This window comes from Orcinus orca, chromosome 10, assembly GCF_937001465.1.
Source record: "Orcinus orca chromosome 10, mOrcOrc1.1, whole genome shotgun sequence".
Classification (NCBI taxonomy): Eukaryota; Metazoa; Chordata; class Mammalia; order Artiodactyla; family Delphinidae; genus Orcinus; species Orcinus orca.
Window position 1 is genome coordinate 51,696,183 of NC_064568.1, and position 21,436 is coordinate 51,717,618.

At 48.3% G+C, this 21,436-nt stretch overlaps 2 protein-coding genes across 2 annotated transcripts in view; one reads left to right on the top strand and one right to left on the bottom strand.

Moving 5' to 3' along the window:
* TRIM71 (tripartite motif containing 71) overlaps window positions 1-19,533 on the bottom strand; it is a 64,138-nt gene extending 44,605 nt beyond the window's left edge. Inside the window, exon 1 of the mRNA XM_004279694.3 lies at window positions 18,613-19,533. Within this exon, the coding sequence (XP_004279742.1) occupies window positions 18,613-19,473 (861 nt within the window). The 5' untranslated portion in view covers window positions 19,474-19,533. The remainder of the gene's footprint in view (window positions 1-18,612) is intronic.
* A 693-nt stretch (window positions 19,534-20,226) lies between these two features.
* On the top strand, window positions 20,227-20,994 carry LOC101278101 (uncharacterized). Its single transcript, XM_049715956.1, has one exon. The coding sequence runs from the start codon at window positions 20,472-20,474 to the stop codon at window positions 20,946-20,948; it is 477 nt and encodes a 158-aa protein (XP_049571913.1). The 5' UTR covers window positions 20,227-20,471; the 3' UTR covers window positions 20,949-20,994.
* The last annotated feature ends 442 nt before the right edge of the window (window positions 20,995-21,436 follow it).

Consider the following 21,436-nt stretch of genomic DNA (forward strand, 5'->3'; position numbering starts at 1 on the left):
ACCACGACCAGTCCTTGCCCTCCACCTGAGTCCCCTCCCCACCCTCACTTCACTCTCGCTGCAAAAAAAAAAAAAAAAATCATTTTCACGCCTTGTAGCCGGTTCTCGCAGTATCCTATCCTTACTCCGTCCCAGCTCGGCAACCTACTACTTCCTTCAGCAGCCCAGTTCTCACTGGGGGCAGACGCCAAACACCAGGAAAGAGGAGGAAGAGGGCAGAAACCAACTCTGGATCCTGACAGAGTCAGGGCAGTTGAGGACCCCTCCCCCCACAGCAGCACTCAACGATCAAAGGACTCAACAGTTCTGCACACGGGATACAGCCTTAAAACCAGGGGAAGGTGGTTCTGAATGACACTTAAAACAGCTGGTTCAGGGCAAGGAACTGCCCCCACCCCTAACCCCTAAGTGAAGCATCCTCTGGTAACAACTCAAAAGTTTCTAAGAAGCTCAAAACCAAAATTTTCTGAAAAGGAAGGGTCTTTGGGAATGGAAGCCACCAACCTGTCACCTCCAGTTGAGTTGGCAGACCTGGGAAGCCATGAAGTTTCTCAGAAACGCTCAGGACCACAAGCCTAGACTCAAGGATAAGAACCCCCTGAAGGACACCCAGGACGCTGGCACTCTGCTCGTAGGACTTCACTCCTCTACCGAGTTACCCTTTCCTGAGCCCTGGAAATTTTTTTTTTTTTTACACATAAGCATGTAATACCTAATCAAAAACAATTTAGTACTTTACATGTACATCATTCACCAGAATACCCCCAAATCCCCGGGCACTCTATTTCCCTGTATAGTGATGTAAGGGTCCCCAGAAGGCAACCTCTGTTCTGGTCCTTTGTGTCCTCAAACACCCGGAGAGAGCAGGCACATGGCCGGTGTTCAATGAGAAGTGTGTTGATTGAACGGAATTCACTTCCACATTTTCCGAGCAATCCTTGAGGAATTTGCCTCCCAGCAGGCAAGTGCTTGCTGGAAAACAATGTTCCCTGACCATTTGCATTGTGGCCCTGAAACAGCAAATGTTTAAAACAGGAAAAGAAAGGGGGGGGGGGCTGGTGAAATCTGGGCCTTTGCAGAGGCCAAAATGCCTCAAAGGTAAAGATTTTAGGGCGTTTTACAGCTACCTCCACCTCAGCAATAAACCAGGACATCAGACATGGCAACTTTCCGTCATCAGAGACTCATTCACATCCAAAGGCCCATGTCTCACTCTAGTTTCCATAAATCCTCCCCAACACCCATGACCAGAGCAGCAGACCAAATTCTCCAGAGATTAGCACTGAAAGGTACTACTGCAAGGGAACTTTCTAGGGTGTCTTGATTATGATGGTGGTAGTATAGATGTATAACTTTGTCAGAAGTCACCATCAAAATGCATGCATAAAAATGAGTGCATTTGGTTGTGCCTACACTACACTGCAATAAAGATGATAATGAATGAACAAACTGTATATTGTCATGCAAGGATGTGCTAGACTATTAGATCTAAAAAAACAAAGCAAGATGTAGAACTACAGATGCAGTATACAAATATTTTCCCAACAAGTTCATTAACATCAGTGTGTGCACAATTAAAGATTAAATAATAGGGACTTCCCTGGTGGTCCAGTGGCTAAGACTCCGCGCTCCCAATGCAGGGGACCTGGGTCCAATCCCTGGTCAGGGAACTAGATCCCGCACGCAGCAATGAAGACCCCACGTGCCACAACTAAGACCCGGTGCAGCCAAATAAATATTTTTTTAATGTAAAAAAAAAGATTATTAAATGATAAATACAGTCATAAAGGTAATGTTGCAGAAGCATAGGAAATGAGACCAATGATACACTCCAACCTCTTACCAGTAGTTACATCTGGGGAGTGGAATCAGCAAGTTGTGTATTTTTAGGCTACTTAGCACTTGCCTGTGTTAAAATGACTACTTACTTCTCTTCCAGTTAAAAAGCCCAATGAAGATAAAAACCAAGCGGAGAAACGGCAGGTCTGTAGGGCCCTGCCCAGTAATTGGTACACAGTAGGCAACAGAGCAACACATGCTTAAACACTGACTGATGTGTAACAGGCCTACACCAAATCAAGCATTGCCACTTATCTGTTATCTATTTCCTTAGTAGCCACCAAACATCAAAGAGATTTTTCAGAGATCACCGGTATATGACCACAAAGCATGAACACTCAATATACATACATTAAACTGCAACCCAGTCGGCGTTCACTGAGTACAGGCCTTAACACACCCTTCTCTTCACCCCCAGCTAACAGCTATATTCATAACTGTTTCCCAGAATTGTACGGGTTCAGAGAAAAAGGGGAAATGAGACCATTCACTAACAGTCAGGACACCAGGCTCATCATTTGTTCTAGATAAAATTAGACCCCACCTCCTATAATACACTAAGAATGTATTCTAAGGTAGGATTAAAGACAAAATATGTAGAGACAGTAGAAGACGATCGTAAGTGGCAGTAAAATTTAAAATGTATAACAAGTTAAACTAAACTGAGGCAAGCCCAGGACTCTTAGAAATCCACTGCAACAAAGAGCCAGTACTCAATATTTTGGATAAAATGCCTACAAATTGATTTTTTAAAAACCCAGGAGGGGGCTTCCCTGGTGGCGCAGTGGTTGAGAGTCTGCCTGCCGATGCAGGAGACACGGGTTCGTGCCCCTGTCCGGGAGGATCCCACATGCCGCAGAGCGGCTGGGCCCGTGAGCCATGGCCGCTGAGCCTGCGCGTCCGGAGCCTGTGCTCTACAACGGGAGAGGCCACAGCAGTGAGAGGCCCGCGTACCGCAAAAAAAAAAAAAAAACCAGGAGGGAGAGGCCCGGGAACCAAGGCAATTTGAGGAGGAAACCCAAATGGTCAATAAACAAAAAGACGCCCACCCCACAGTCATCGCAGAAATGCAAAGTAAGCCAACAGGACGAGCCATTTTTCTCCCATTAGATTGATGGCAACAGGGCCGGGTGGGGTGGGAGGAAATGTGGCTGGCGAGGAGGCAAATTAACATTTCAAATGTGCCTCTCCAGCATCTTAGCAAGTCCCCGGCGGGGGGAGAAGGGGGAGCCAGGGGGATCTTCCCTCCGGAAGCAACAAGTACACAAATTGATGGCAATGGCCGATGTAGAGAAAATCCCACATAAGGGAACAGCTAAATTAATTTCACACCATGAATGCCAAGTTTGGAGCAGTAATGACTAGCAAAGTAAGTACAGGAAAAAGTACTACATGTTTTTAAAGACTGTATGTCTATACTCTATGTGTGTGTGAATGGCTGTTAAGGTTTGGAAGAAAACACACTCAGATCACACACTTTGGGAAGAAGTAGGACTGGGGGTACACTTAAAAATTTTTTTTACAGATAATCTGAACAAAGATATTTATTACTTGCATAATTAAATAAGGATTAGAGTTAAGCGGTCCAAGTTACTTCCTGGGAGGGAATACAGGTAGCCCTGAGAAAAATCTCAATTTTCCATTCATCCAGCAACTACAAACTGAAGATGGTGAAGGAAGGAAGGAAAGGTCAAATAAATAAAGTCACAGAGACATACATATTCAGAAAAATTACCACCCAAAATGACAAGTGCTGTGAAGTCTAAACAAGTCAGTTAAGGAAAAAACAAAAGTCAGTTAAGAAAAAAAAAACTTCTCAATGTTGTTAAAAGAACACAAATTTAAAACAAAATTGCTACCTCTTCCCCCTTTATAGCCCCTGTCAAGTGTTTGCAAATGTTCTATGGTTTGTATTAAGCACTCATTCATCCGTGTTCCTCTTTTGTGTTCACTGTGGCAAACCTATCCGCATTTAGCACCAAGAAGGGGTGAGACCCTCCCACAGTGAGTGACAACATTTACAAGTGCCAACTGAAAGTCGAGGAGCTGAAATAAGAAGGGCCAGGCAGACAGGACAGGGATACCTCCCCCAGTTAGTTTTTTAGATTTTTTTTTTCTTAATCTGCTGAAACCACAGAATGTTATGCTCTGGATACTCTGGGCTCCCCCCATGCAACAACCCCTCCATCATGTTATACAAGCCAACATCGAGGACTCAACAGAGCCTGAAACTCAATCCTTTCTCCCAAACTAAGGCCCAATATCCCCTCCTCATCTTCATCATCTGATCTTACATGCTTTTAGATTTTATTCCCATTTATTTATCTATTGCTTTTCATGCGGTTTTTTTGGTTGTTGTTGTTTTGTTTTTGGTGGAGAGGAAGAGAATTGGTTTTGCATCCCAACAAGCAAAGAAATGGAAAAAAACTTGAAAATAAATTCTGTGGGGCTAGAACAAATAGGCACTGATGAACATTAACTTCAGACAAATTCTGTGCTTGGTTCTGCAGTAAACACGATACAACCAATACAGGAAAAAAAAAAAGGACCACTGATATGAATGCTGAAAACAGCAAATGTGAAACACCATCCGTCCTTTTATGAGCAAGGAAAATGTTTGCTTTCCAACTTCAAAACTAGCTGCACTAGAAGCATTTTCACAGTCTGAGATGCCCAGATATATTCAGTGCTTTTCTTTGCATGTTTCTGTATGTTAGTTACTAACATTTCAATACAATTAACAACTATACCTCAGTTCTTGGATCTCAAGGTACGTCTGTCTTTTTACTGCACAATATACTTAAGGATGAATAAGATTATAAAATTAATAGATGTTGTGAACCCCAAATGTTGTCCACAATTAACCGCTATCTCTTGCTGAGAGGATTTTGCTATGCCTTCATAACTTGGTTTCCACTCATCACCATAAATATAAACTCAAACACAAAACCCCCTTTTCCCCAACTAACCTTCAGTTTAAAGTGGAGACACAAACCTAACTTCATTTACACTCCCTGGAGGTGATTCTTTCCAAAATTCCCTCAAAGTTCCAGATATTTGGGTTGGTCCATCGCTGATGAGAGCTATGCTTTTTTTATTTGCACCCATGTGGCTTTTAAAAAATCTGGTTAAATTGGTAAAATAAATTTTCCTCTTCGCATATTCCTCTAAATCTCTGAAAGCTCTGATAAAGCTAACAACAACAACAAAAAGGGAAATAAAAACCAAAGGGGGGCTTCCCTGGTGGCACAGTGATTGGTTAAGAATCCACCTGCCAGTGCAGGGGATACGGTTTCGAGCCCTGGTCTGCAAGGATCCCACATGCTGCGGAGCAACTAAGCCCGTGCGCCACAACTGCGGAGCCTGCGCACCACAACTACTGAAGCCTGTGCGCCTAGAGCCCATGCTCAGCAACAGGGGAGGCTGCCGCAATGAGAAGCCCGCGCACCGCAACGAAGACGAGCCCCCCCTCACCGCAACTAGAGAAGGCCCATGCGCAGCAACGAAGACCCAACGCAGTCAAAAATAAATGTAAATAAATAAATTTATAAAAGAAAGAAAAAACCAAAGGGAATTTTTCTGAGAAGTTATTAAAAATAAAGGGCAAGACTGGTGGGTGACTGGCAGGTGCTTCCACTGCCCCCTGCAGCACTGTCCCCAAAGCAATTCCTTCCCTTTGAATTTCTGTCTTCACTTATATTTATTACTTTAGAAATTCTTTTATTGAAGTGGAGTTGATTTACAGTATCATGTTAGTTTCAGGTATTCAGCACAAGGATTCAGTTATATATGTATATATACTCCTTTTCAGATTCTTTTCCCTTATAGGTTATTACAAAATATTGAGTGCTATACAGTAGGTCCTTGTTGTTCACTTATATTTATATACAGCACACATTGCAATTTTTCATCAGAAAATACCTCATTTGATTCTCAAAAAAAGACAGCCCTAGGCAGACGAATGCACATGTTACCATCCTACAGAGTGATGAGGAAACAGGAGGCACAAAGCCACACACTTTTGCTGACAAATGTTCCTGATCAAAATGGAGGCTCCAGCAGAAGACAGTGACCGCCAACACTCAACACTGCACTGCTCATATTCCAGGCATTAACATAAACAGTCACCATCGCCAAAAACAGGAAACACGAGTGCCCTCCAACTGGCGAATGTATAAACTGTGGTACATTTATACAATGGAAAACTACTCAGCAACAAATAGGGAGGCACCACTGATTCCAGCGAATGCAGCTTGGCAAGTGGAAAAAGCCCGACTCAAGGAGTCAACACTGTCAGATTCATGATCTTCTGGAGAAGACAAAACCATAGGACTGGAGAACAGGTAGAGGGCTACCTGAGGCTGGGGGTCGGAGCATTTGAGGTGATGGGATGCTCTGTACTGAGCATGGTGGTGACTGCACTCTATGCTCTTATCAAAAGGTGCAGAATTGTACACGAAAAAAAGGTGAATCTTACAATGTGCGTATCTACCTCAATACACAAAAACGAATACCAAAAAATCAAAATAGGAAATCACCAGACTTAGTAAGAAGTGAGGCCTTCCCTCTCGGCCTAAGGTTCTGCAGCACAAACTGCCCCCTGAACTGCAGGACAAAGCCAGGGGGGTGGGGTGGGGGCAGGTCGTCCCAAAGGCCGAGGAGAGGAAGGGGAAGCAGGGAACGGAGCTCCTTCCTGCAGGGCCGAGGCTCCTCCCCTCACTCAAGATTATAACCATAATGGGCTGCACGGGTCTAGCTCACACCAGGGAGGTACCCACGGATGCCCCGGTGCACCAGCCTTTGGGGAAGGCAAGGAGAATCCCCCAATCCCAAAATGGTTGTGTAAGCTCCACAAAGAAAGGGATTCGGGGCTATTTTGCTCACCGCTCTTTCCCCAGGGCCTCCTGCTTTACACCAAATCCGATTTCATAGAAATTCAGGTCTGCTTACCTAGAAATTCTCTGCACTTGTTTCCTTTTTATTTAAACTGTGTTAATTACACAAACAAGTACGAAGAACATACATAGGTCTGGGAACAAAAGCAGCAGCCTCTCGTGGTAAGCACATACATGACTCAGAGAGCTGGAAGCAGGGCGTGGGCTATCCGTGGCTGGTGCAGCCTGCTGGCAAGTCAACAGCAAGCTGGGTTAGTCGAAGACTGGAAACACACTGACAGGAACGGCACTGCTAACTTTGGACACGTTCTGGTCCTCCTTAGCCTGAGGTCTCCCCCCGTATTTTCATGAAATTTTCAAATGGAATCAAGCACCAAGTGGTGCTGCCGGAGGAGTGGCCCAAGTGCGATTCCATCTTCCCAGCTGTGCTGCTTACTGAATTCTTATTGTCTCTCAGCTCGAACCCACCCTCCCGAGTAAACCACATCTCTGCTTTGCCCGCTGAATCCCTGTGACTCAGACAATAGGGGATGTGAGGGGGAGAAAGGCTTCGCTCTCCGCTGTCCTGCTTCCTGGGTGGTACCCTCAACAGACTTCTTACTCCAGCGTCATGGGTCCCTGGCCAGACCCACAGGTACCCTCCTATGTCTTAACAACTCCAAACTTTTCTCTTCCGATCTCCCAGCCCTTGGGTGGTAGCCGCTTCCCACAGCTGCTACTTCCCAGGTACCCGAGTGCTCTGCTCTCTCCTTGCACTGCAGCTTCTCAGTTAACTCAAATAACACTAACAATTCTTTACATTAAATGACCTGTTAAAGTAACTAAAGTGGCTCTGGCTCCAGACTGATATTTATTTCTTCTACGTATCAGTAACCACCCCCGCTAAGAAGGATAAAAAAGGAGGGGATCCCTAAAAAACAGAACTACGAAATGACCCTGCAATTCCACTCCTGGGTAGATATTTGGAAAAAATGAAAATGCTAATTCGAAAAGATATGTCCACCCTTATGTTCACAGCAGCACTATTTACAATACCCAAGATATGGAAGCAACCTAAGTGTCTGTGAACAGATGAATGGATAAAGATGTGGAATAAATATACAATGGAATACTACTCTGCCACAAAAAAGGAAATGTTGCCACTTGCAGCAATGTAGATGGACCTAGAGAATACTATGCTTAGTGAAATAAGTAAAAGACATCCGTTATTCGTGGAATCTAAAATATAAAAACAAGTGAATAGCAAAACAGAAAAAGACTTACAGACATAGAACACAAACTAGGGACTTCCCTGGCCAGTCCAATGGTTAGAGACTTCATGCTTCCACTGCAAGGGGCACAAGTTCGATCCCTGGTGGGGCAACTAAGATCCCTCCCACAGCAGTGAGGCAAAAAAAAAAAAAAAAAAAAGAACACAAACTAGTGGTTATCTGTGGGGAGAGGGAAGTGGGTAGGGGCAAGATAGGGGCATGGGATTAAGAGGTACAAAGTACTATGTATAAAATAGATAAGCAACAAGGATATACTGTACAGTAGAGAGAATTATAGCCTTTATTTTGCAATAACTTTTAATGGAATATAACCTAAAATACTGAATCACTATGCTATACACCTGAAACTAATATAATATTGTAAATCAACTATCCTTCAATTTAAAAGGGGGTGAGGGGACCCTAACACCTTTCTTAGGGATGCTGAAAGGAAAAACTAGATAAAAGATCAAGACTGCACACCCTCCTCTAGAGTCAATCCAATGCAGGCTCCTTGAAACCACTCCTGCCTTTCTTCCATCTTCTACCTAAAATCCCACCATTCTCCAAGATTCATCTTAAACTCCTCTCTTTCAACCCAAACTCATCTCCCAGTCAGAACCTCTGTTTAGATGCCACAAACTTTTAACACTTATATTTCCTCTGGTAATGTAAATGCGACCATATATAAAGTAGCCACCCAGGAAGGTAAGAATCCCCCTTCCCCATCAACTACTTTCTTCCAGTTCTGTCTTCCCAGTAGACTAACCACAAGGCTCCAGCATCCTCAGCAAGGAGCATAATTCCTAGCAGAAAACAGACATTCAAATATTTTGATGACAAATCTTAACACATCAAGTCCTGTCAGCAATGAGAAACCGCCCAAATTATTTCATGGTATCAACTATCGCTTGGCCATCAACCAGGAAGTATTTTTTTAAGAAGGATAAGCAACATATTTAATTTCAGGAAGAAGGAATTTTACCCGTTTGGCTGCAACTTGCGGGAAAAATTGAAGCCAAATTTTTTTTTTCAGGAGACTCACACAGTTATGTACACGTATATTGAAACAAATTTTTCTAACTCCTTCTTCCAAGCATCTTCGTATAAATCATAACTCCCCTCCACAAATAGGTCTCTAATACTACTCCTACCATTTCCACCTGAAAGGTTAAGTGACTTGTCCAAGGTCACACAACTACTTCCGCGTAACACCAGGCTGTGAACCCAGGTCTTCTTACTCTAAAGCTCATGCTCTTGTCTTTACATCAAGAAGCTACAAGCATTTTCCCACTTACTGTTCCCCTTTTAATCCCCCAACTACATAATGTGAGAGAGAACATTTTCAGGGCATTCTGTGGCTTGAAAAGGAAGAGATCTCCTTTGTTTCTGGCAAAGGGATCAAGGCAGCATCACGAGCATATTCTAATTAAACCCAACTTGCATCACCACTGAGAACCAGCAACCTGGCAACATCTTTCTCGAACTGGTCCTTAAGTCCACTAACATCAACCAAGGCCAGATCTGGTGTAAGAGCCCCATCAGTGCCAGAGTAGCTTCTCTGAAGTGCTGGGGCCACAGGGCAAGAGTACTGGGGCAAGGGCGGGTGGGAGTCTCCAGTGCCTGAGATCACGGAAGAACAGGCCTACGTTAGAGGTTGGCTGACAGAGGAAGTACCCTTCTCACTTTGATACTGTAGAGATCTGCTATGAGACAGACATTATTTCAAGAGACTAATTAAAACTCAAGGCCTCGGACTTCTCCCTGGTGGCGCAGTGGTGAAGAATCCACCTGCTGATGCAGGGGACACAGGTTCAAGCCCTGGTCCGGGAAGATCCCACATGCCATGGAGCAACTAAGCCCATGAGCCGCAACTACTGAGCCTGTGCTCTAGAGCCCGCGGGCCACAACTACTGAAGCCAGCGCCCCTGGGAGCCCATGCTCTGCAACAAGAGAAGCCACCACAATAAGAAGCCCGTGCACTGCAACAAAGAGTAGCCCCTGCTCACAACCAGAGAAAGCCCGCGCGCAGCAACAAAGACCCAATGCAGCCAAATAAATAAATATATATATATATATATCCAAAAAAAAAAAAACAAACCTCAAGGCCTCTTCCTTGCTAAATCATTGTTCTGATAATACTTCGCATTAAGTTCATTCTGGAAGGAGAAGTAGTCACGGTAATGACGGTCACACTCACTTTTGCCAAGAGACCATACTGTGGTCCATTTGTAATTACCTGTGTGCTATTTAATTTTCTCAATAACTTAAAAAGACCAAAAACAAGATAAAACACAAGAAGCTAAAGATTCAAGCAAGAAATTTAATATTAAACATCAGACTTGGGCTTCCGTGGTGGCGCGGTGGTTAAGAATCTGCCTGCCAATGCAAGGGACACAGCTTCAAGCCCTGGTCCGGGAAGTTCCCACATGCCGCAGAGCAACAAAGCCCGTGTACCACAACTACTGAAGCCCGCGTGACTAGAGTCCATGCTCCACAACGAGAAGCCCGCGCACCGCAATGAAGAGTAGCCCCCGCTCGCCTCAACTAGAGAAAGCCTGCGTGCAGCAAGGAAGACCCAACGCAATCAAAAATAAATTAATAAAAATAAATTAATTAATTTTTTAAAATCAGACTTCTATGAACTAGTTTCAAAAAAAATAATAAATTTGCCAAATATTGTATATAAATAGTAGTGTAGGGAGTTCCCTGGTGCTCTAGTGATTAGGATTCCAGGCTTTCACTGCCATGGCCTGGGTTCAATCCCTGGTCGGGGAACTGAGATTCCACAAGCTGCACAGCACAGCCAAAAAAAAATTTTTTGTTTTAATTAAAAATTTTAAAAAATATAAAATAACTAGCAGTGTGAAAAGAGTGCTAGACTAGGCAAGTTCCTGCTTAAGTCATTTCATCACCCCAGCCTGTCTCCCCATTTGTAAAGTAGCAGTTTTTCTATGATGATTTAAAGCCTTTCTTGTGATAACTGAAGTTTCCTCTTCAGGAACACCTAAACACACACCTGACAACACCGTGAAATTAAAGCTTATAAAATATTCCAGTCCCTGAAATCAGACTGTTCCCTTGAGCAAGTTGATCCATTTCCTTGAAATGTCATGGTGCCAAAAAAAGATCAAGTCTTTAAAGATTAATGGTTGTCAAATACATCATATAAAATGTGAACAGAAACAGTGGCCTTCCATCTCTTAAAAAAAAAAAAAAAAAGCCGAGGGCATTGATGTAGCCTCTAAACACAGTTGTGCCCATCTTTTCCCATAGGCTCGGGGAGCCCTATAACCCTAAGATGGTCTAGACCAGAAGTTAAAGTTGAGGTCCAGTTTTTCTAAGGTGAAACAAGTTTTATGCATGTTTCTCCAGTTCACTTTGCATCACCTGAAAGAATCACTACATCCTTCCGTTTAGATCATAGTAAACTGACAGAAGCCACAATTTCCAACACTGACATTAGTTTTCTTCTACAGCATCCCCTCTGGAGGGAAGAGGGGTGGGGTGAGGAGTCTGCTGCAATACTCAACAGTTTATTAATAAAAGCTATTACAAACCACAAGGTCCTACTGTATAGCACAGAGAACCATATTCAGTATCCTATGATAAACCATAATGGAAAATATATTTTAAAAAGAATATATAGGGCTTCCCTGGTGCCGCAGTGGTTAAGAATCCGCCTGCCAATGTAGGAGACACGGGTTCGAGACCTGGTCCCGGAAGATGTCACATGCCACGGAGCAACTAAGCCCGTGCGCCACAACTACTGAAGCCGGTGCGCCTAGAGCCTGTGCTCCGCAACAAGAGAAGCCACCGCAATGAGAAAACTGCACACCACAACAAAGAGTAGCCCCTGCTCGATGCAACGAGAGCCCAACACAGCCAAAGATAAATAAATAAATTTATAATAAAACAAAGCAAAGCTATTATAAGTGCTTACAATTGGCTTCTACTGTGCTACAGACTCTTTAAATATGTTAACTGGAATCCTTAACAATGCAAAGTGTTACAGATGAGAAAACTAACACAGAGCAAGAAATCTCAACCTAAAACCACACTGCCTAAATGCTTAAGTAAAAATAAAGCTATATAAACAGACAGCTTTAATAAGAAATATCACAAAAACATTATCCCAACTCCTACTAAAACTTCCTTTACCATATCCACTTTTCTGCTCAACACTTACCCAGTACAAGCCTACAGATGATCCTAAGAGAAAGATCTCCCTCTGACATTGATCTCAGAGAGGCTGACGGCACAGAACAAAATCTGCGGATGTGGTCTATATAAACACACCATAATCATGAGTGTTGACACAACCTATTCACAATTCTCATTTTTTAAACACCTGTGCTGAAGATGTTCTATCAGATCCATATTTAGCAGCAAAATCTCCATGTGCAGACTTTTTAGTAGAAGAACATCTTTATAACTATCCCAATTAGCCAAAGACATTAAAGAAATCTGCAAACTCCACTGGCATTTCAACAAGGCTAGATAGAAGGAAATGGCTGCCCGAAATTTCCAGAAGCAACAATAACAACTAAGGATACAGTTGCTGACAGATGTTTGACAGAGGCTGGGCAGGGGGGTTTCCAAAGCCCACACAGGGACCCTCAAAATTCACAAGATGTGGGAGCCATGAGGGGAGCCCTCAGTTGACACAACTGACCTGACCCACTTCATTGTCTTGTGCCCACTGCTCGGTTTCATTCAAATCCCATTAATATATATATTAAAAAAATCCCATTAACGATGACAGAATGTGCAATTTTGCACAAGCCTGTTGGATAAACAATCACAATCAAGAAAAGCCTGTCAGATAAATAATCACAATCAAGAATTGCACCCTTGGGACTTCCCTGGTGGCGCAGTGGTTAAGAATCTGCCTGCCAATGCAGGGACACGGGTTCAAGCCCTGGTCCGGGAAGATCCCAAATGCCACGGAGCAACTAAACCCGTGCGCCACAACTACTGAGTCTGCCGCTCTAGAGCCCGCGAGCCACAACTACTGAGGCCACATGACACAACTACTGAAGCCCACGCACCTAGAGCCCATGCTTGCAACAAGAGAAGCCACTGCAATGAGAAGCCCACGCACCACAACAGAGTAGCCCCCGCTCACCACAACTAGAAAAAGCCCACTCGCAGCAAGGAAGACCCAACGCAGCCAAAAATAAATTAATTAATTAGTTTTTAAAAATTGGCCTGATGTCTTCGGATTAAATATGAATCTCTCAAAATTTCAGGTGGGTGTTAGTGGGAGATTAAACCCAGGCATTAGGGGTCTTCCCCTGTTTCATTCCACCATACCTTCAAAGCCAACTGTAAGCCAACTATCTAAAACATGAAGGAAACTGGAGATGCAATCTGAAGAGGCAAGGAATTACACTGGAATAGGGTTTAAGCCGAAGTTTCAGATGTAAATTGCCCACGCTCACCCCCCCACCCCTCCCAATTTTTCTGTTAACAAGCCAGAGTCTTGTCAATCAAAACAGTCAATCTGGTTTCAGTCAACTAGGTTTGTGGGTACAGACAAAACCTCAAAGGGAGAAGAATAATTTAGTATTGAAGAAGCAGGAGGTCACATCAACTGAAGAGGAAAGATGGCTCAAGCCTCCTCCTGTAAGTCACAAAGCTTGAAAGGTCAAAGAACGAGGAACAGAGTGGGCTGCAGTGGTGGCACCTTTTGCTCCCTTCAGGCAACTGTAATTCTTTATCCGCTCTCTTCCAAAATAAGAGAGATGGCACAAACAGCCTTAGTGAGTCAAGCCTTCAACTCTTTGTCAGTGTTATGGGGAGAAGGGGGAGGAAACGCTACTTTGAAACTGCCTGCATGGTAGAATTCTTCTCAACCTTTCGCTTAAGTGTCAAGAAGAATGACATCGAAATGGTCCTTTATTAGCTAAGAATGAATACATCTGAAATAAACCTTGCCCTGTGTGAGGAGCTGGCGAGTAAGCAACCCATGTGACTTCAGTTAGCACCAAAGGAAATAAAATTTGGAAGGGATTAAATTTCAGAGCTATATAGAATTATCAAGTAAATTAAAATTCCTCATAATTAGAAAAACTTATAAAACCCTTTCTTCTGGCAAACTACCTCAACAACAAAAGCATTTTAACCATTTCACCTCCTCATTTAAGGCTTCCTCCAAAACTAACTCCCTTTCTATATATGCACAGAACTTTTTAAATGAAAACATAAAAAGCCAAACAGCTGTGTTCAAAATTTTACATGTTAGGAGAAATTAGAAAACTACACATTTTAATGTTGGTTTTAGTGACCTGAAATATGTTTTAAAATTACATACGTGTGCATTTTCTTCTTTTTTTTTAATTGGCTATGCCTCGCAGCTTGTGGGATCTTAGTTCCCCAACCAGGGATTGAACCTGGGCCCTCAACAGTGAGAGCATGGAGTCCTAACCACTGGACTGCCAGGGAATTCCCCATTCATCAAGCATTTTCTTAATTCAACAGATTTCAATCTACAAACATCCACCTGCTGAACTAGATTCAAAGCAGGAACCTCCAATTATTTCCAAGGTATGGAAAATTTGGTTTTCTGGTGAATAGGTGAGATGTGTGTGCTACGCAGACACACATCTACCTAGTCCTACAGAACGGGTTGAAGATGGGGCACAGAAACAACTAGAATGCACATTTCTACTCACTTTTTCTCTCTTGTCCTTAAAAAAAAAGGCTCTTGCTATAAATTTTACAATGTACAAAACACACACCTATTATTTTAAAACATACACTGAGTATGCATGCCCGAAAAAGCTTAGACTCTGGGGATGCAAAATAAAATACATTGGTGCCAATACTGGTACAATCCCCATTTACAGGAACTTATTCAAAATAAGATACAAGAATTCATTCCACAACCAATTATTTTAGGCAGCAAACCGTCTTCCTCAGTGGTTTGAGGCTGATTTTTTGAGAGTGGTTTCCTGGGGAAAGATAGTCTCCCCCGCAAGCCTAGGATGGCTCAATACTTAGGGTCACACTGGATTGGAATTCTAGAACCTATATTTCCAGGGAGTGAAAATAAATTGTATCAGCACCTACACCCCATTTTCCATACAGGACACTCAGGAAAATCCACCCCCACCCCCGCCTTCATAACGGGGAACAATACTGCCATCCTCGAGCTACAAAATATCCCTCGGCTCAAGATGGCAACTGGGTCACCACCGCCCCCCTCGGCCACCCCCGCCAGTTGACAGGGCCTTTCCCGGGGACCAGAACAGGCTCAGACCCCACTCGGCTTCTCGCCATTTACAGAATCCTACCGCCCGACCTCTAAACACACTCACACACCCTTTCTGCTTCCAGTGTCGCCTCCAAGGCAGCCAAGGGCTCACATCCCACGTGCAATTAACACATTAAATCGTGAAGGTGGGAGCAGCGCGCTCCAGTTCCACTCAACTACCTAACTCTCCCCCCAAGATGTGTGCAGACCCCGTCTCGGCCCCGCCGCCTCCCGCTCGCCGAGGCGGGCTCCGGGCCGGCCGGGCTGGGGCTGACCCACCGCCGCGGCGCCTCCGTCCGCCTCTCCCAGGCCCCGCGGGAGGCGCGCGGCCAGCGGTCAGGAGCGCGGGCCCCCAATTCCCGGCCTGGCTAACCGCCGGCCTCGGCGCCTGCAGGCCTTTCGGACTGACCACCAAAGCGAAAAACCCAAACTCTGTTTTTTAAATGGACCAAATACAGAGTGGCAGCAAACAACCCTCACCATTCCGTTGGAAAACCCTCCTTTTAGATTTTAAAATTAAGTTTTAAACCAGTGCTCAGAACACCACCTTGTCAGTCCTGAGGGGCCATTTCCGGGGGGGTGCGGGGAATGCTTAGGAAAGCAGTCTGGGAAGAGACCCTACCGGCTGCTTCCCGGACCCCTAGGTGGCCAACTGTCGGAGGCACCCTCCTTAAAATTAAAGGGGAAGAGCCAGGCGTCGGGGCCCTCTTCCCAAGGTCAGGTGGCATTAGTCACCATCAGGCAAGGGCTCCCTGAATTATTTAATTGAGCCTGTTGACCCGGGAGGCAACTCAGTGAAGGAGCACGTTTCAAAAACTGAAGTAGTGTACCTACTGTAAAACACATGGATTTAGGCATCCAGTCCGTCACAATCGAATAGAGGACAGGACGATAGTCCTCCACATTGCCCTCAGTCTCCTTTTCCCAATCCGAAGAATGGTTTTTTAAAAGAACAATATTACTAAACTGTGAAGGATCACTCCCTTTGAAGGAAACGAAGAATTTAGGCCGTGGGTGGGATCACTTCTGTGAACCTGGTGCTTTCCCTCCCAACACTTGACTTCTCCATTCACAGCATTGGTTTGTCCCTTTAAACTTAAATTCCCTAACATTCCAAATGCAGGAACGATTAAAGAGATCTAACAACTGTTTTCCAAGTTTTCTTCTTTTAATGAAAAACCAAGAAGGGGAAGTAGAATTTTGCTCAAAACTGAGCAAATGTCATGTTTTAAAAGGATAGTTGGTCTAACAGTGTAATATCTTAGTGCCTTTGCCAAACAACTTCAACCTAGTATTGCACACGTTAAAAAAAATCTAAATGTTCAGGGCATCCAGGTACCTCCCAGGGTGAGGGGTGCGACACTTCACACGCTCCCATACCGTTTGAATGGTTTAATAATTTAAAAAGTGTATAAACCTTTTACAAGTGTGGCAACACTGAGCATCTACTGTTTTAACCCAAATAAAACGTATGTGGATCTTTAACTGGGAATATAAATAAAACCTGACATTTAAACTCAACTGCTGGGAGGGAGGGTTCAATCAACGCCCCTGCCAGGAGGGAAATTGTGGCGGATTCAAGCCGCCCTCTCCCTCCCCCCTTCCCCTCCCCCTCGACGCTAATCTTCCCGGCGAATTGGCTCCCTCTTTCCATCCCCGGGATTCGGATCAGTATTTAACTCAATCCATTTTTGAAAGAGCCTACTAGACACATTCAGCCATGAATGTGGGAAAACTTTAAAGATGAGTCCATTCAAAGCTTAAAAAAGGAAGGAAAAGAATAGCTGCCCCTTAGGCTTCATACCGAGAAAGAAACTTTTAAAATGAGGCGTCCACAGCAAGTAGATTAGAATTTCAACTTTTTTCCAATAGGAGAAGCCGGCTTAAGGCCAGCAGGCAATAGCTCCGCCCTCCTCCCCAAATAACAGGTTAGGCGTGGAAAAGGCTGCGCTCGGCAAGCCTCAGCCGCGTTCGGAACCAGCACGCCCACTCCACCTAGCACGCAGCCAACTCGCACCAGGAGCCGTCTCCTGCCCGCGCCCTGAGCAAGGCTAGCACCAAGTCTCACAAAGGGGCTACAGGTAGATCGCATTAAGTCACCGACCCTCTCAGCAGAGGCTGCGCCTCAAAGCTTCTGGCCCCGTCCTCCAGTGGGTTCGGGTGAGTGGAAGGTGGCACAAGATGTGAAAAATAAGCAAGAACGGTTTATTCAACAAACAGCCAAAAGAGCCAAATAAGCTCAAAGGCTGCCGTGCAGCCCGCGGACTCTGCGCACCCGGTTCGAGCCGCGTGCAGCTTGGGTCGGCTTGTTTTCCATGAAAAGTCGAGCCCCAGGTTGAACGGGGTGGGAACACCTCCCAACCAGGGAAACCGGTTCCCGCAGAGATCGAAGCCGGGGCAGGCGGGGGCGGCCCAAGGACTTCCAGCTGGGTGAGGGCAATGGGCAAGGCCCCCCGATTCCGCTGCTCCCGGTGCAGCGGTGGGCCCACGAGGCCGAAGAGCGATTCCATACAAGGGAGGTTCAGGGGCCAGAACACGCTTTTTCCACGGTGCGGGAGTAGAACCGCGGAAGGCTGTTCTTACTCCATACAAGGAGGCAACAACTGCCACGGTGTCCCAACAAAAAGCACAGTCGTCCCCTCACAAGCGCGCACGTGGAAACCAGGTCTACACGCGCAAGCGCACCCCACACTCACCCACACGACCACCTCCTCCTGGCTCATACCCTACTTAAAAGCAACAATCGACGAGTTTTACAAACAAAAATAAGGTTGGGAAAAAAAACTAAAGGAGAACCCTCAGCATGCTGGGAGGCCTCTGGTGTGCCCGCACAAGGAGACCACGTCTACACATACACACGTTTCCATCTCATGTCTTACTTAAAACAATAGCCTGCACGCTTTGTCAAACAGGAATGAGGAAATCAAAGTCCCTAAAGAAGAGGGGGTGTCTCCAACCTCGGGAGCCGTCGGAGGGCAGCGGAGGGACCCTCGCACACGGAGGCCAAGTCTACACAGTCGCACACAACTACCTCTTCCCAGCTCATGCCTAACTGGAGACAGCGGCTGCCACATTTTGCCGAACAGAAAATTGGATACGGAAGCGGGGGACTCTGCGTTTTGGGACCCCTCGCAGCCCGCACAGAGGCCAGGTCTTCTCCACACACACTTTCCGGGTCAGGATCTGCTTGGGGCAGCGGCTGCCGCGTAGCCAAAAGAAAAACGAGAAATCCGGAAGGGAGAGGACCCCCTCCCCTTGCTGGGGGGCCTGCCCGGATGCCCGCACGAGCACCCACGCGGCTCCCCGGGTGCCAGACCCGCGCCCCACGCCGCCCGGCCGCAGCCCCCGCGGGAGCGGCCCCCGAACTCACCTCGTCGTCGTGGTGCTGGCAGAAGCCGAGGCGCTCGGGGAAGACCGAGAGGATGGAGAAGGGCGCGCCGGGGAAGGGCGGCCCGAGCCCGAGCTGCTGCGCCGCGGCGGCGGCGGCGGCTGTGGGGCCAGGCGGGCCGCGTTCGATGTAGTGGTCCTTGGTAAGGCGCACGCGCTGGTGCGCGCGGACGCAGTTGTCGCACAGGTGCTCCTGGCAGTCGAGGCAGCGCGACGAGGCCGCGTTGCCCTCGTCGCAGGAGCTGCAGCCGTGAGGCCGGCGCAGCAGCAGCGCCGACGGGGAGGCCGCGGGGCCGCCGGGCGCTGAGCGGGGCGGCGCGGGCGGCTGCGGCGCTGGCGGGAGTGGCGGCGGCGCCGAGGCAGAAGCGCGCGGGTGCGCGTGGTGCGCGTGGTGTCGGTGGTTGCTGTGACCGCCCGCGCCCGCCGCGGCGCCGGCCCGCCCGTTCTTGGGCGGCGGCTCGTCAGCCGTGGCCACCACGGCGTCGAGCAAGTTACTGAGCAGGAAGGCGGACGAGGGCAGCGCGTCCATGCCCGCCGCCTCGGCCAGCACGACCTTCTGGTCGCACACAGGGCAGCGCAACTTGAGCGGCTCTCCCGGCGCGCCGCCGCCCGCCGCCGGCAGCCGGTGCGCCTCGAGGCACGGGCGGCAGAAGGCGTGCAGGCAGGGCAGGACGTGTAGGCGGCGCGCCGCAGCCCCGGGGCCCCCGCCGCCGCCCCCCGACGACGTGGACGTCTGCGAGGACGACGACGACGCCGACGAGTTGGAGGAGAGCGGCGCCGGCGAGCCGCACATCTCCTTGCACAGCAGGCAGATCTGGAAGTCGGTCTCGGAGAACGAAGCCATTTGCAACCAAGCCCGGAGGAGGGAGGAGACCAGAGAGGAAGAGGAGGAGGAGAGGAGAGCGCGGACAAGGAGGGTGGGGGAGCCGCCGACTCACTCAGAAAAAGGCATCAATTAGGCCTGCGATCCAGGAGCCGGCACCAGAGCGGCGCGGCCCGCTCGGCCTCGCCGCGTCCGGCCCGCGCGCTGCCACCCCCGACGCTGCGGGCATTAAATGCCACTCTCCGGAGGCGACACAGATTCCTCCCGGAAAAGGACGCGGGGGCCGCGTGCTTTCCCGAAGCGGGAGCGCCGGAACAAGTCCCGACACGCGAGGGGCGAGCGGGGGCAGGGAGGTCAGAGGACTCCCTGGAGCAGCTGTAGCTTAGCTTCTCGCCAGCCGAGGGGAGTCCCCCCCAAGTCGAGTCCGCTGTGCAATCCCAGTCCCGGCGGGAGAAGCAGAATTTGGTTCGACGAGTATTTGGTGCGTGGCTTTTCTTTAAACGGATTTAGTCTCTTCTTGGGACAGGAAAGCTCCCCAAACTAGTAAAGGCGGGAGCGGCGCGATGCCGAGCCCGTGTCCCCCCGCGCGACGCCGACCGCCCCGCCGCATGACGCGGCGGCCAGGGGCTCCTGGGTGGCCCGGCGTGCGGCGCTCCGGGCTTGCGCAGGGCCCGGCGCGGCCTCCCTGCAGGGCGGTCGGCCCCGCCGCAGCTGCAGCTAGTGGGAGCCCGCTGCGGCCGCACGCGTGTAGTACGCACGCGCGCCCCACGCGCCTCGAGTCTCCCGCGCGCCCGCCGAGCCCGGCCGCGCTGCCGGCGCTTAACACGCACGCGCGCCCCACGCGGCCCTGGGCCCTCTTGCCCCCGCCTCGCCGGGCCTGGGCGCCTCCAGCGAGCTCCTTCTCCGGTTTAGCCGCGCCGTAACGCGGGACCACAGGTCCCCGCGGGCCGTCGTGAATTATTCATCGGCAGGAAGATATTAGATGTACCCGCTGCCCGCTCCGCGCGAGCCGTCGTGCAATGCTATCCGAGCTCCGCGCGCGCCCCGCGCCCCTCCTCCTCCTCGCGTCCGTCCTCTCTGAAACCTTGGCAGCGAAGGGGGATCACATTTCCTTTGTCATCGGGCCATTTCGCCCTCGCGTTGGTCCCCCCCCTCCGATCCCGAGCCGCGGGGACGGAGCCTCCACCGGGGCGCGCCGGAATCAGTGGAACCGGCAATGGCCCAGCGCGGTGAGCTCGGGAGCCGCGTGGTCAACGCCGCCGGCCCGCTCCCGCGTCATCTTCTTTCTGAAACGAGTCGCCGAGCAAGACTCGGGTGGCCCCGGCAGCGCTGCTGCGCCTACCGGGCTTTGCTCGCGCCTTGCGCCCTGGCCTCCTGGGGCTTTGAACAACTCCCCAATTCGGGTTGCCTGCGTGCACGCGCGCGCGTGCCCCCTCTTTCTCTGCTTTGCCGCCTCTTCCTCCTCCTCCTCTCAGTACGCTGGATATTGGGACTGATCGGAATTCGGAATCCTTTTAATCTCCAAAGGAGCAAACTCACTTCCGCCCGAGTGCTGGGAGGGGGCTGGGGGAGGGGACACAGGGGAGGGGGTTCCAGGCAAACAGGAAACATTAGCCCTCTCGGCACGGCTCGCTTTTGTGTGCTCCCTCCCTCCTCCCTCCAACCTCCTCCCTTCTCCGGGCCGCAGGGGAGATGAACGCCCCCGGGCTTCAGTGTGACGACCTTTGAAACCTTCCGAGCGAGGAGTGGAGAGCGACTCTTCCGTTTATTTAAAAAAGAAAAGATTTCATTCTGAATCCCGGTTCTGCAGAGGCTGCCCGTGAGATCTGGGGTCCCCCCACCAAGACCTTTTTTTTTTTTTTTCCTTTTTACGTTTTTTTAAAGACTGCATATCTGTCATCAACACCAAAACATCACGCAGTTGGAATTAAACGAATCTGAATTTTGATCTGCGGAGGGGCCGGTTTCTTTTTTGAGTTTTACT

Excerpts from the sequence above, each read along its gene's own strand:
- LOC101278101 (XM_049715956.1), top strand. The coding sequence starts at position 20,472 with ATGCTATCCGAGCTCCGCGCGCGCCCCGCGCCCCTCCTCCTCCTCGCG.